At 42.1% G+C, this 13,669-nt stretch overlaps 1 protein-coding gene across 2 annotated transcripts in view; it reads left to right on the top strand.

The window, feature by feature from the left end:
- Window positions 1-8,534, top strand: part of FER1L6 (fer-1 like family member 6) — a 120,746-nt gene extending 112,212 nt beyond the window's left edge. For both annotated transcript variants that reach the window (XM_087706697.1, XM_087706696.1), the window contains exons 39-41: window positions 862-1,022; window positions 6,159-6,259; window positions 7,955-8,534. In XM_087706697.1, the coding sequence (XP_087562823.1) occupies window positions 862-1,022; window positions 6,159-6,259; window positions 7,955-8,138 (446 nt within the window). In that variant the 3' untranslated portion in view covers window positions 8,139-8,534. The remainder of the gene's footprint in view (window positions 1-861; window positions 1,023-6,158; window positions 6,260-7,954) is intronic.
- The last annotated feature ends 5,135 nt before the right edge of the window (window positions 8,535-13,669 follow it).

Raw genomic sequence — 13,669 nt, 5'->3', positions numbered from 1 at the left:
TCTTCAGCGCATACAATCTAGATTGTTGCACGATGGATGGACAGCAAAACATTCAACTTGACTGAACTGTGGTGCAAAATGGGTTGCCACCTTCTATTGGGGTTAAATGCTTATCCATCCTTGCTGTGTTCATATCAGATGGTAGTAGCCAGGGATGGCTGCTACGGGTTCAGCCGGGTTGAGGAGAACCCATAGCTAACCTCCAAATCCCATCCCTGGCTGGTTCCCCCCCTCCCGCCCCACCCAGGAGTCTCCACGCGGCCCATTTTGGATGCGAGGTAAGAGCAGAGCCTGTGCGGAGGCTCGGGGAGGGGGGGAAATGGGCCTCCGGGAAGTTCTGGAAGGCTGGAAACAGGCCCGTTTCTGACCTACAGAGGGCCTATGGAGCCCAGATGAGGCAGTTTTCACCCTGCCAGAGGCTCGAGGAAAGCCTCCAGAGCCTGAGGAAGGTGAAAATGGTCCCCCCACCATGGTGCAGGAGGCCGACTAGACCACACCCACCATGGCCAGCCCACCCAGCAACCGGGAAAAGAACCCATTGCTGAAATTTTTGAAGCCCACCCCTGGTAGTAGCTTTCCCAGATTTCCGATAGAAATCTGAGACTCATCTCAATTTGGGACCTTCTCGATGGGTGAAGAATGGAGGAGGTCATGCTAACTTATTTTGCAGATGACTTCTGTAAACGCATCATCCAAGCTTTTGCTTTTCTAATCACTATAACAACAACGATAGAAACATTAAATAGGTTATACTCGTCTGAAGTACTTGGAGCTTAGCCAAGAAGCTGAGAGTTGATCTTGGAAAGTTATATGGCCCATTAAGTGTTTGATTAATGTAGAATTTTATTCTGCGATCCACAGGCTCTCTCGAAATGAACTTGAATGGCTTTTCTCGAGCAGCCAAATCTGCCAAGCGTTGTGACATGAGCACCATAACGGAAAAGGAAGAGAACAAAATTTCCATATTTCAGCAGAAGCGGATCAGAGGCTGGTGGCCTTTCAGCAAAGCTGGAGAACTCACGGTGCGTAAACAAAACAACAACAACAAAAACCCCATTCAGGGTTCAAAGGGTGGAAAGCATTTCATGCATGATAAATCAAAGTGGTCCTGAATTGTTTTCAGGCTTCAGTCTTTTTTCTCCCCTTAATTTCTTTTTTTCTGTATCCTCCCAGGTTTAACATTACAAAAATTGCAATCGATTCATTTGCTGTGGATTCAGTTCCACATGGGCTAGTTATAATGATGTCCTGGATTATTTGTGTATGTATGTATGTACCGTATTTTTTGGAGTATAAGACGCAGCTTTTTCCCTCAAAAAAGAAGCTAAAATTTGGGTGCATCTTATATACTGAATACAGCATTTTTTGCCTCCCGAAACCCCGCCCACTTCACCAAAATGGCAGTGCATAGCCTTTAGGAGGCTTTCAGACTGCTCCTGGGTGTTGGGGAGGGCAGAAATAAGTGAAAAACTGACCTTTTTTGCTCAGTTCCCCCCCCCCCAGCAGCACTTTATAAGTCTCCTAAAGGCTATGCATGCCCCCCCCTTTTTTTGACAAAAAACCAGGCCATTTGGGGGGAATCTGCAGAGTGCAATTTTTTTTTTAATTTGCCTCTTCAAAATCTTGGTGCGTCTTATACTCCTGTGCGTCTTATACTCTGAAAAATATGGTAGGGATGTAGGTATAAAACAATGAAATGAAATGATAAAAAATAAAATAATAATAAAATAAAAAGACAGTCTTAACTGAAAGCATAATCTATCATAAGGCATGTGTCAGGGTTCCAAGTAATACACCCGTAGCAAACAGAACTCCAAGGCTAGAAGGTTCCTCAAAGAAGAAGTTTACTGGATATATCATATTGGGACAAGACTGGTGAAAACTGACTCTAAAGTCCGCATAGTTTTCACCTAATTAAAAGTAAAAGTTTTCCCCCTTTCCCAAACCATCCGCCACATAGTCCAATCAGGTGCTGTCCAGTTGCTGGAAAGCCTGTGAGAATGTCCTTGGTTCACAAGGGAAACTATTTTGTTTTGGCTACAAGACCCCAGCTATCTCTATTCCCCACCCCTCCCTATCCCTCAGCACCATTGTGGCAACACAAAAGCCTCCAAGATGGCCTCAGTCAGGCCAGCTTCAGAGTCAACAGCATTCACTCTGTTTTAAAAATTCGCTGACTATATTCTCACAGCATCCTAAACTGGCAGTTTTGAGTTTGTGGTGAAGCCAACCTATTGGGTAATAATTCACTTGTCTTGTACAAGTTTGAGAGCTGAGGTGACGCAGTGGTTAGGGTGCAGTACTGCAGGCTACTTCAGCTGACTGTTCTGCAGTTCAGCGGTTCTATTCTCACCGGCACAAGGTTGACTCAGCCTTCCATCCTTCCGAGGTGGGTGAAATGAGGACCCAGACTGTGGGGGCGATATGCTGACTCTGTAAACCACTTAGAGAGAGCTGAAAGCCCTATGAAGCGGTATATAAGTCTAACTGCTATTGCTATTGGGAAAAAAAGTTAATTCAGAAAAGAGGTTAATGGGGCTAACCTGTTGTCAGTGTTCCAAATATCATGCAGAATTAAATCAGAGTCCAAGGCAGAGCTATCCTTAAAGTTCCAATTTAATAAGACAGACATGTTGGCAACAAACTGTGGAATCCCAAATCTAAAAGCTTCCTGGGATTCCACCCAGTTGAAAGTTCATGATCTTATCCCGACCCCCATAAATCCATCACATGGTCCAATCTTCTTCGGCCACGCTGGCATCTCCACCCAGCTGGTTCCGGTCAGGTGCAGATGTGCAGAGGCGAAAGATGACCTTGGGCTTCTAGAAAGGAATGACAACAACACATTCCACAATTCTACTCCTTTCTATTCCCCCCTCCCAATTACTACACTAATGAAACAGCATAATGAAATAATAGAGTGTGTGGCAGGCCAAAGATCCTAAAAAGGAATATGACTGCAGGCCTGACACCTGTATTAATTCAGCCACTGACATTTTATGTAACGCTGGTTTCAGTGTTTTGATTGAGATTGTTCTTCCTGTACTCAGCACTGACTAAATTTCAATTAGAAGAAAAGATTTATAGCAGGTGACACAGCCATAATTAATCCAGGCACATTGTGCCTCTGAGGCAGGGTAAGAGACTGAAAGAAAATGTCAATTTCTAAGACATCTTCTTCCTACCTGAGTATACTGTGATTTCCTACTAGACTCAGTGCAAGCAGATACAATAGGTGCCATAGATGCTTTTTCAAAAGGCAATTGGACTTTATTTTTCATTGAAGACGTTTTGTGTCTCAGCCAAGAATTTTAGTTTAGTTTAGTTTATTGTCATTGCACCTCATACAATGAAATTAAATGCCATCTTCAGTGTACAGTTTAGCTATAAAAATAAAAACACAAACCCACACCCTTCACATTCTATATCATTGAATTGAAAACCCAATATTGCATTAATATTGCACTATTCCGTTGAATTCAGTATAGTTACTGCCTTGGGATAGAAACTGTTTTTCAGCTGCCAATTTGTCCTTCTTGAAGCTTCTTCAGTTCTGACTCAATGATGAAGATTGGAAATATTTAAGAGGCATCTAGCTTTTAGCACTCTTTCTGAGAGATCTTGAGGCCACTTGGAAGTTTATCTGCGTTCTCGGGGTCACCTGAATAGTGCAAATGGATGTGGAACCTTCTTGGAACTGTAGAAAGGGCTGTGTTTAAACAGGAGATAGGTGGTGTCATATCCCTCCCCCCTCTGTTCAGAAAACGCTGTTCAATCTTAATGTAGATGGTCTCTTTGACCCCACCCCTTTCAAACCGGTGCTCCTCTCTGTCCAGAATGTGGATTTTGCTGTCTTCAAAAGGGTGACCTTTATCTTTCAAATGCAGATGGACTGCTGAATCGTGTCCTGATGAGTTTGTTCTCCTATATTGCACCACAACCACATTTGTGAATTGGTTGTTTTGTTTCTCCAGTGTACAGCTCTATACATGTCTCACTGCATTCTCACTGCATATATCACATTACTCAGTTTGCGTCTGGGTATTTTATCCATGGGGTGGGACAAGCTTCTACCTTAGTGTATTTTGGGGTCTAAAGTGGGTATGTATACCAAGTTGGTTGAAAATCTGCCTGAGCTTTTCAGATATTCCTGCAACATATGGAATGATACTCCATAAACATTCAGATATAATAGCATATTATGGTCAATGATGTGTAGTTCTGCCCATTGCCAGACTTCCAAGAGACTGGAAGAGTTTGAACTGCTGGATATTAACAATAGACCACTGTTGTGACTCAGCAGAAGTTTGCTGTGAGTTGAGTCGGGATGCAAGATTAACAATGCAGCTGGGGCTCGTTAGTGGCGTCTTCTGGTGATAAAAGAACGGATGGTGCCACGCCCTGGTTGCAGGAGTCAACGTTCATTGATCATCGGTCGTGGTTTGTTTGTGAGAGAGAAGTGGAGAAGTGATTTGCTTTCTGTAACCCTGATTCAAAGAGACCCTTGGAGAAGTGCTTTGCTTTCTTTTTGTACACCTGGTTTTGCCGTAAGAGAGATTTGTTTTGCATTCTGTTATCTTCTTGTCAGAGACTTTATTTATGTTTATTTTTGGGCTCGCAGCCAGTCTGAGCCGAGGACTGATAAAGTTCTTTCCTTTTAAGTTTGTCTGCCTGTCGTCAGTTAACGAGCGAAGAAGGGGGGACAGAACAGACCACTATCCCTTTATATCTGTGTTTCTCAACTTGACAAGTTTAAGACGCATGGACTTCAATTCCCAGAATTCTGGGATTTGAAGATCACACCTTTGAAAGTTGCTAAAGTAGTGAAATTCTGATGAAATATCAGAAGATGAAATATTGGAAAATATCAGAATTATCAGGAATTAGTCAGGTGATACATCCTCAGGTTGCTGGAAAGTGGAAATTCCATTATTTTGCCTAAAAAGATGACATTCCAGATAATAGAACACCATTTTCCAAGAATCGAAAATCCTATTTAATCTCCCTTTTAGCTTCTGAAATCTCATCATCGGAGACATAAACCTAAAGCCACAACCACATCCTTTTAATACCACTGTAACCAGATAAGCTGTTAACCACATCCTTTTAATACCACACTAAGCAGATAATGCATTTCAAGGAGTTTTGAGCGCTCAGTGCATTGCAGAGAAGATCAATTTGAAATTTGCATGCACAGTGCAACAAATGCAGGTAGTCCTCAGTTTACAACCATTCATTTAGAGACAATGGCACTGAAAAAAGTGACTTATGACTGTTTTTTGCACTTATGACCCTTGCAGCATCCCCATTGTAACATGATCAAAATTTGGACACTTGGCAACTGGCATGGATTTATGGCAGCTGCAGTTCTCAGGATCATATGATCCAGTGGTAGGTTCTTACCGGTTCAGACTGGTTCAGCCAAACCAGTAGTGATTTGGTGGCCTGGGTCACTGGAACCGGCAGCAACCCAGGCCTGCCACGCCCTTAAACTACCTATGGTGCCGCCATCTTGGTTTTTAGTTCTGTGCATGCATAGAACAATTTTCATTGCACTGAGCATGTGCAGAACAATTTTCATTGCACTGAGCATGTGCAGAACAATTTTCATTGCACTGCGCATGTGCAGAACAAGTTTCATTGCACTGCACATGGGCATGAGGTGCGCATGTGAGCAAACTGGCAATAGTGCCTGCTGGAATCCACCCCTGATGTGATCCCCTTTTGTGACCTCCTCACAAGCAAAGTCAATGGGGAAGCCAGACTCACTTAACAACCTTGCTACTTATTTAACAACTGCAGTGATTCACTAAATAACTGTGGCAAGGAAGGTCAGAAAATGGGGCAAAACTTACTTCATTTTAGCAACAGAAGTTTGGGGCTCAATTTGTAATCGTGAGTCACAAAAGGTGATCACATGACCCCGGGACAATGCAACCTTCATAGATACATGCCAATTTGCTAAGGGTCCAAATTTTGATCATGTGGTCATCGGGATGCTGCAGTGAAAATGGTCATAAGTCATTTATATCCGTGCCGTTTTAACGTCAGTTGTGAAACAAATCGTTGTAAATCGAGCACTGCCTGTAGTGATTAAAGCGCTCATTATGAGATCTTTAAATATTTTTAACCAAAACTTCATCTCCTTTTCAATCCAGGGCAAAGTGGAAGCTGAGTTTCATTTAGTGACGGCCGAGGAGGCTGAAAAAAATCCAGTCGGCAAAGCTCGGAAAGAACCAGAGCCTCTAGAAAAACCCAAGTAAGTGGCACAATTTATCCCAGGTTTATTATGCCTGGACAGGTAATTAAAATGAACTTTTAACTTTATGTCCGTCCTGAAGCTTCCCATCCTCCAGGAGTCTCCTTGACCGAGTGCCACCTTTTATAATATATCTATCAGACACAAAATGTGAAATCAGCATAAACAAGAAACAAAGCCATTACTGTGATTTATTATTTAATCTCCTCATCAGAAGATGGCTGTTTTCCAAGATCGCTGACCATCTGCCTTACATTTAGATTCAGTTGAGCGACTATGGCTTGGAAAGACCTTAGGAAATGGGCAGATTTGGGGAAACAGGTGGGCAAGCAAGAGAGGGAGCGATTACCCACAATTATTCATTTCTAATATAAATACCCCTGCTCAGATATTTTCAGATCTTTCTTCCAGGCCTAGCTGCAGGAGTCCGGAAATAAGATGAACCAAGAGAGATGTATTAGGTGTGTCTGGCAATGAGTTTCTTGAAAAGAATCATAGAATAACAGAGTTGGAAGGGACCTTGGAGGTCTTCTAATCCAACCCCCTGTTTAAGCAGGAAACCCTATACCAATTCACACAAATGATTATCTAACATCTTCTTAAAAGCTTCCAGTGTTGGAGCATTCACAACTTCTAGAGGCAAGTTGTTCCACTGATTAATTGTTCTAACTGTCAGGAAATTTCTCCTTAATTCAAAGTTGCTTCTCTCCTTGATTAGTTTCCACCCATCGCTTCTTGTCCTGCCCTCAGGTGCCTTGGAGAATAGTTTGACTCCCCCTCTTCTTTGTGGCAGCCCCTGAGATATCAGAACACTGCTATCATGTCACCTCTAGTCCTTCTTTTCATTAAACTAAAAACATACAGAAAGAGAGAGAGAGAGAGAGAGAGAGAGAGATGTGCGGAAGGCCCGCATGCAAACAAAGCACATGCACAGAAGGCCATGTGCATGTGTGGAAGGGGTGAATGTGCCCGTGAAGTGAGCGGATGCACGCAGTGTGAACTTGTGGTAACAAAATGTGAAACTCATCGCTGGGTACATACAGACATACATACACATACACATCAGTGGTGGGTTCCTGATCCCGTCGCAACCGGTACACTGCGATGGGGACGGACGTCCAGGCACGTGCGCTGTGCACACATGCACATGCCACCGCCCTGCAATGCCCCAGCTATGCTGTGCGCACGTGTGCAATTGCCCTGTTTCCCTCAAAAAGCGGTAAGAAATGCGGAGGCGTGCGTGGGCCCAATGAACCACCATTCTGGTACGGTGGCGTCTGCTCCCAGCGGCCACTGGTACATCCATATCGGGGCATATTTCCCGGAACCCACCACTGATACACATACACATACAGACACATACACACATTCAGGATCCTATACCAATCACAATTTATTTTATTAATTAATATTTCAGAAAAAATATAGCGTACTTAATAAAATGCATTTATCAAACCAGCAAGATAGTGCTTAGAGGAAACTTTCAACCAATGTGAGCATTTAATATGATTTATATAATAAATTGTCTATGGGGGTCTGGCTTTTGGCATACCCTGTGTATATGGTGTTTAGCGCACACACACACACACACACACACAACTTTCAGCTAAAGAGTGAGATGATGACTCACTTTTATACATATTCATGTTTCTTGCAATATTACTAAGTCTTCTTTTCATTTCTTTCCCTTTCTAGCCGGCCCGACACATCCTTCTCCTGGTTTGTGAATCCTTTCAAGTGTTTGTATTATCTGATCTGGAGAAATTACAAGAAATACATCATTATTGGCCTAATCCTAATTATCTTAGTTATCTTCTTAGTACTCTTCATCTACACACTGCCTGGAGCCATCAGTCGTAGGATTGTTATAGGAACTTAGAAAGAATCCCTCGTCGATGCAATTTATTAAAATCAAAGTAAATGAAGACTTCGCTTTTATTCATGCTAAGAGCATCCTCTAACTCAAAGTTGTCCGGCCTTGGCAACTTTAAGACTTGTGGACTTCGACTCCCAGAATTCCCCAGCCAGCAAGATTGGACACCTGTGTTCTAATTCTTTATTTCAAGATATTTCAGATAGATAGATGATAGATAGATAGATGATAGATAGATAGATAGATAGATAGATAGATAGATAGATAGATAGATAGATAGATAGATAGATAGATAGATAGATAGATAGATGATAGATAGATAGATGTAAGATGTAAGATGTAAGATGTTAGTGTCAACAAGGAACAGAATTGTATAAATTGTTTAAATTGAAGTACATTCCAGTTGTGTAGAAAAAATTGTCAACAGCTAAGAGGGCACGTCAACTTTGCATACAAAACATTTCTGTCTCAGATTAACAAACTAGATTTGTAAAGATCATATGTTAAATATTATAATTCTTTGGATTGGTGGGTTTCTTTTTTTAAAAAAAACCCACTCCATTCAAATTGTGCAATTGTTTTTGTTCAAAAATTTCCCTAACTTATAGAGCTTTTATATACAATGACTCTGTCACAACTAGTTAGTATAGGTTTTTACTGCAAATTTTAATGCAAATTTCCTTGATGCCATTTTTGTTATGTATGGATTTTTAAAAATGTGAATGTCTCCGATGTAAAATTAATACAGCTTTATATGAATATAAGTATATGTGGGTATTGTGTGTGGATTTGGAGTTTGGAAAAGATGGAGGGATGCATCAGGGGTGAAATCTAGCAGGTTCTGATAGGTTCTGGAGAACTGGTAGCAGAAATTTTGAGTAGTTTGAAGAACTGGTAGTAGAAATTTTTAATTTTTAATTTGAATTTTGAGAACCGGCAAATGCCATCTCTGGCTGGCTCCAGAGTGGGGTGGGAATGGAGATTTTCCAGTATCCTTCCCCTGGCATGCCCACCAAGCCACACCCATCAAGCCAAGCCACCAAGCCATACCCACAGAACCAGTAGTAAAAAAAAATTGAATTTCACCACTGGGTTGCATATATTTGTAGAGAGGATGGATTAAACCCATTTAATGGTTTTTGCCCCTAATTGCAATCCTTCTCCCACCGTACAGTTCCTATTCCATAAACATACACCATTTACACATACTGTGTTTCCCTGAAAATAAGACCCAACTAGAAAATAAAGCCCCAGCATGATTTTCTGGATGGTTTGTAATATAAGCCCTACCCCACAAAGTAAACCCCAGTTAAGGTCATCAGCCAGACTGATGCATTTTAGTACTGTATTTCCCAGAAAATAAGACCGAATCCATCCTTTGAAACAAAAATTACAATACAATAGGAGAGTTGGAAGGGACCTTGGAGGTGGTGGGGCATTCATAACTTCTGGAGGCAAGCGGTTCCAAGGATTAATTGTTCTAATTGTCAGGAAATTTCTCCTCAGTTCTAAGTTGCTTCTCTCCTTGATTAGTTTCCACCCATTGCTTCTTGTTCTACCCTCAGGTGCCTTGGAGAATAGTTTGACTCCCTCTTCTTTGTGGCAACCCCTGAAATATTGGAACACTGTTATCATGTCTCCCCTAGTCCTTCTTTTCATTAAACTAGACATACCCAGTTCCTGCAACCGTTCTTCATATGTTTTAATCTCCAGTCCCCTAATCATCTTTGTTGCTCTTCTCTGCACTCTTTCTAGAGTCTCCACATCTTTTCTACATTGTGGTGACCAAAACTGAATGGAGTATTCCAAGTGTGTCTTTAACAAGGCATTATAAAGTGGTATTAACACATCATGTGATCTTGATTCTATCCCTGTTTATGTAGCCTAAAACTGTGTTGGGTTTTTTGGCAGCTGCTGCATACTACTGGCTCATATTTAAATGGTTGTCCACTAGGACTCCAAGATCTAGTTAATTAATTGATTGATTAATTAATTAATTAATACAAGACCAGATCTTATTTGGGGGGAAACACAGATTAGAGCTCTGTGTCAGGTTGAAAACAACTCTGAACCTTTATAATCCTACATGATCACCTCTGTTGGAGAGCTGAATTTATTTCTGACTCCAGCAGATGTTCCTTCAAGCTGCAGTAAAACTGTTCCTTTTTTCCCCTTTCAAATGTTTCCTGATTTATGGAACTCACAGGAGACTGGTTTTGAATTTGCAAGAATCTGACTTTCCTTTCAGCTTAGCGGGTTTCTAAAGGGGACCTGACATCTTTGCAGCTCCTCCTCATAGGAACAACTAGAAAATTTATTTTTGTGTGTGCAGGGGCTACGTAACATTAACGGAAAGTGGTATGGAATAGAGCTGTGATGGCAAATGTATGGCACGCGTGCCACTGGTGGCACGAAGAGCCATTTGTCAGGGCATATGAGGCATTGCCCTGTCAGCTGGCCAGCACGCGTGCATGCGCTGGCCAGCTAACTTCGGCCTTCTTTTGAAGCCGTTTTTTGTCCTCCTTGAAGCCTCTGGAGAGCGAAAAATGGCTTCCAGAGTGACTTCCAGTTTGCTCGTAGCAATCAAAGAGAAGAAACAAATTGAATATTATATCATATGGGAATTATTCTACCGATGGTTGAAGAAAAAAATATGAAAGTTAGAAATGGAAGTAGATTAGTGAAATATAAAAAATATATTAATAGAATTAAATAGGTCAAGAAGAGGATTGTTATAGTATCTGAGATGTTAAGTATATCAGCATTAAGTCATGAGCAGATAGGTAATGAATATGGTTGTAATTTTAATTGTTATTGGACAAGGCATTTGTACCCAGGTGACACACCATGCAATGGAAGATGGATTGTTTGCATTAAAATAAAAATTAAAAAATTAAAAAAGAAAGAAATTGTGGGTGCTTCAACACTGGAGGTTTAAAAGAAGAGATTGCACAGCCACTTGCCTGAAATGGTATAGGGTCCCCTGGTTGAACAAGGGGTTGGACTAGAAGACCTCCAAGATCCCTTCCAACTCTATTATTCTGTATTCTGTGTCGTAAAGGCTCCCCAGCATTTCTCACCCATTTTTACAACAGCCCACATTTGTCCTCATGGCATCTGCCAAGAACTTGTGAGCTAATCAGTGCTCTCTCTCTCTCCTGCTTAACACTGGGAGAGTGCTAAAATTGGAATGCCAGCTGTTGCACCCATCTCTGTCTTGGGCTTATAAGTGCTTGTGCAGTGAAGAAAAAAACACAGGGATCTTGTGCTAATGTTAGAAAACCAGCTTGTGCAAAGACACACGGTTGCTGGTCTGACGTTGGGCACAGAAAAAGAGGAACCAAGAAATGGGTTGGAGCATGGGGGAAACTATCTCCCTCCCCCCCCCCAAACAACAGAATTTGGGATCAGACCCAGATTCTGTGCAGATCCAGTGTTGCAGAATGAGAAAGAGGGAAATGATTTGCCTTAAATTGCAACTGAGCCAAAAGCAAACTGCATCAGCTGTTTTGCAGCAAATAACAGCATTTGGTCCCAACTCTCATACAGCAGCTGGATCAAAGCCCTGTGTGAAAATGTGCCGATCGAAGAAATTAAACCTGGGGGGTCAAACCACAAAGGATACAAAATATGAATCCACTGGTCCATTACTACTACTATTGCCATTTAAAATCACCATTATGAATCACAATTCTTCTCTGAACAATCTCCCAAGGATTAACATTGGAATTATTGCTCATATGTCTCTATGCCTTTAACTTGGCTCTTTATGTCGGGGAATAAAATGAACAGATGGTAGATGTGATCTTGGAGATTTTGTGGGTTCTTGTTTTTGTTTTATTTTCTATTTTTGATGCTCCTGATTTTGGCAACTTTGTAGCAATTTGTCTATCTATTTTAATCATTCCCTGAAATCCGATTACTGTTACCTGGTGGAGGGTTAAAATAAGATGATACTCAGCAATAGAGTTGGAGGCGGGAGGAGGGGAGAGAAGATGGAGGAGGAGGAGGTGGTGGTGGTGGTGGAGGAGAAGAAGGACAAGAAGAGGAGGAGGAGGAGAGGAGGAAAAGAGGAGGAGGAGGAGAGCAGGAAGAGGCAAGGAGGAGAGGAGGAGGAGGACAAGAAGAAGAGAAGGAGGAGGAGACTAGGAGAAGAAAAGGAGGAGAGGAGGAGGAGAGAACAATTAGAAGAAGAGGAGGAGGAGACTAGGAGAAGAAGAGGAGGAGGAGAGGAGGAGGAGGAGGAGAAGACGAAGAGGAGGAGGAGGAAACGAGGACAAGATGAGGAGGAGGACAAGAAGAGGAGGAGGAGGAGAGGAGGAAAAGAAGGAGGAGGAGGAGGAGAAGAAGACGAGGAGGAGGCGGCAAGGAGGAGAGGAAGAGGACTGGAGGAGGAGGAGAGGAGGAGGAGAATTCTATCTAATTCATATGATTCTATAATTCTCTGATTCTAAATTTCAACCCTCACCTATAGACATGGCCATCAGCCATAATGCCTATGTTTGCACACCATGCTTAAATGCATAGGGAACCTCACCATTGTTTATGAAATTGTCAACTTGGGCGTTTGGATAACAAGACAGACTACAGAGGTGGGCTTTACACAACATGCTTCCTTAGCTACTTTGTGGTCCCCATGTTGCGCAAGCTAGCCCTTGGATGCCTCCATTGCAGTACGGACAATCTGAGCAGATACACATTTTTTCTTGTACATTTTCTACATCAGGAATCTTCTGGTCCAGCTGCCTCTTCTCCTTCCTATTGTTTTATTCTCTACCTCTCTCACCATGCTATCATTACAAAATATGGGTTGCACATATCAGACAATAAGCAAAATGGGCATCGGAGACAGTGGGGCAAAGTGAGAGGTAACTTGTTGCCCCGATTCAAGAGAAGATGCTGTACTGTGGTCAGACTGCTTGGGTGAAGGACCTTTGCCAGTAGATGGTGCTGTCTCTTTAGCTTAGATTGGCTTGCAAGAACATCCCAACTTCCCAACCTGGTAACCTCTAGGCATGTTGGACTACAGGTAATCCTCAACATGTGACCACAATCGGGACCAGAACTTCCATTGCTATGTGAGAAGGTTATTAAGTGAACCATGTCTGATTTTACAGCATTATTTTGCTATAGTTGTTAAGTGAATCACCGTGGTTAAGGGAATTACATGGTCATTAAGCCAATGTGGCTTCCCCCAACGACTTTGCTTGTTGGAAGCCATCTGGGAAGGTCACAAAGGGTGATCATGTGACTCTGGGAAACTGCAACTTTCATAAATGCCAAGGGTCTGAATTTTGATTGGTGGACTACAACAGGGGTCACCAACCTTTCAGACCTCAGGGACCACTAAATTCATAATTTTTTCGGGCACCAGACTGGTAATAATGCCGGCAGGAACCTACCCCTGCCTCGCTCCCTTCCTTCTCTCCTTCTTATAAAGGAGAATATTTGTAGCCCCCCCAGAAATGATGGCACTAGCACTAAAGGTCTTACCTAGTTTGGATAATGAAACAGTTGCAAGAAACCAATCAAGCTCA

The sequence above is a fragment of the Thamnophis sirtalis genome, unplaced genomic scaffold (assembly GCF_051295495.1).
Source record: "Thamnophis sirtalis isolate CommonGarterSnake01/CBP01778 unplaced genomic scaffold, rThaSir2_p1.2 scaffold_2, whole genome shotgun sequence".
Taxonomy (NCBI): domain Eukaryota; kingdom Metazoa; phylum Chordata; class Lepidosauria; order Squamata; family Natricidae; genus Thamnophis; species Thamnophis sirtalis.
This window is presented reverse-complemented; position numbering and strand designations above follow the sequence as displayed.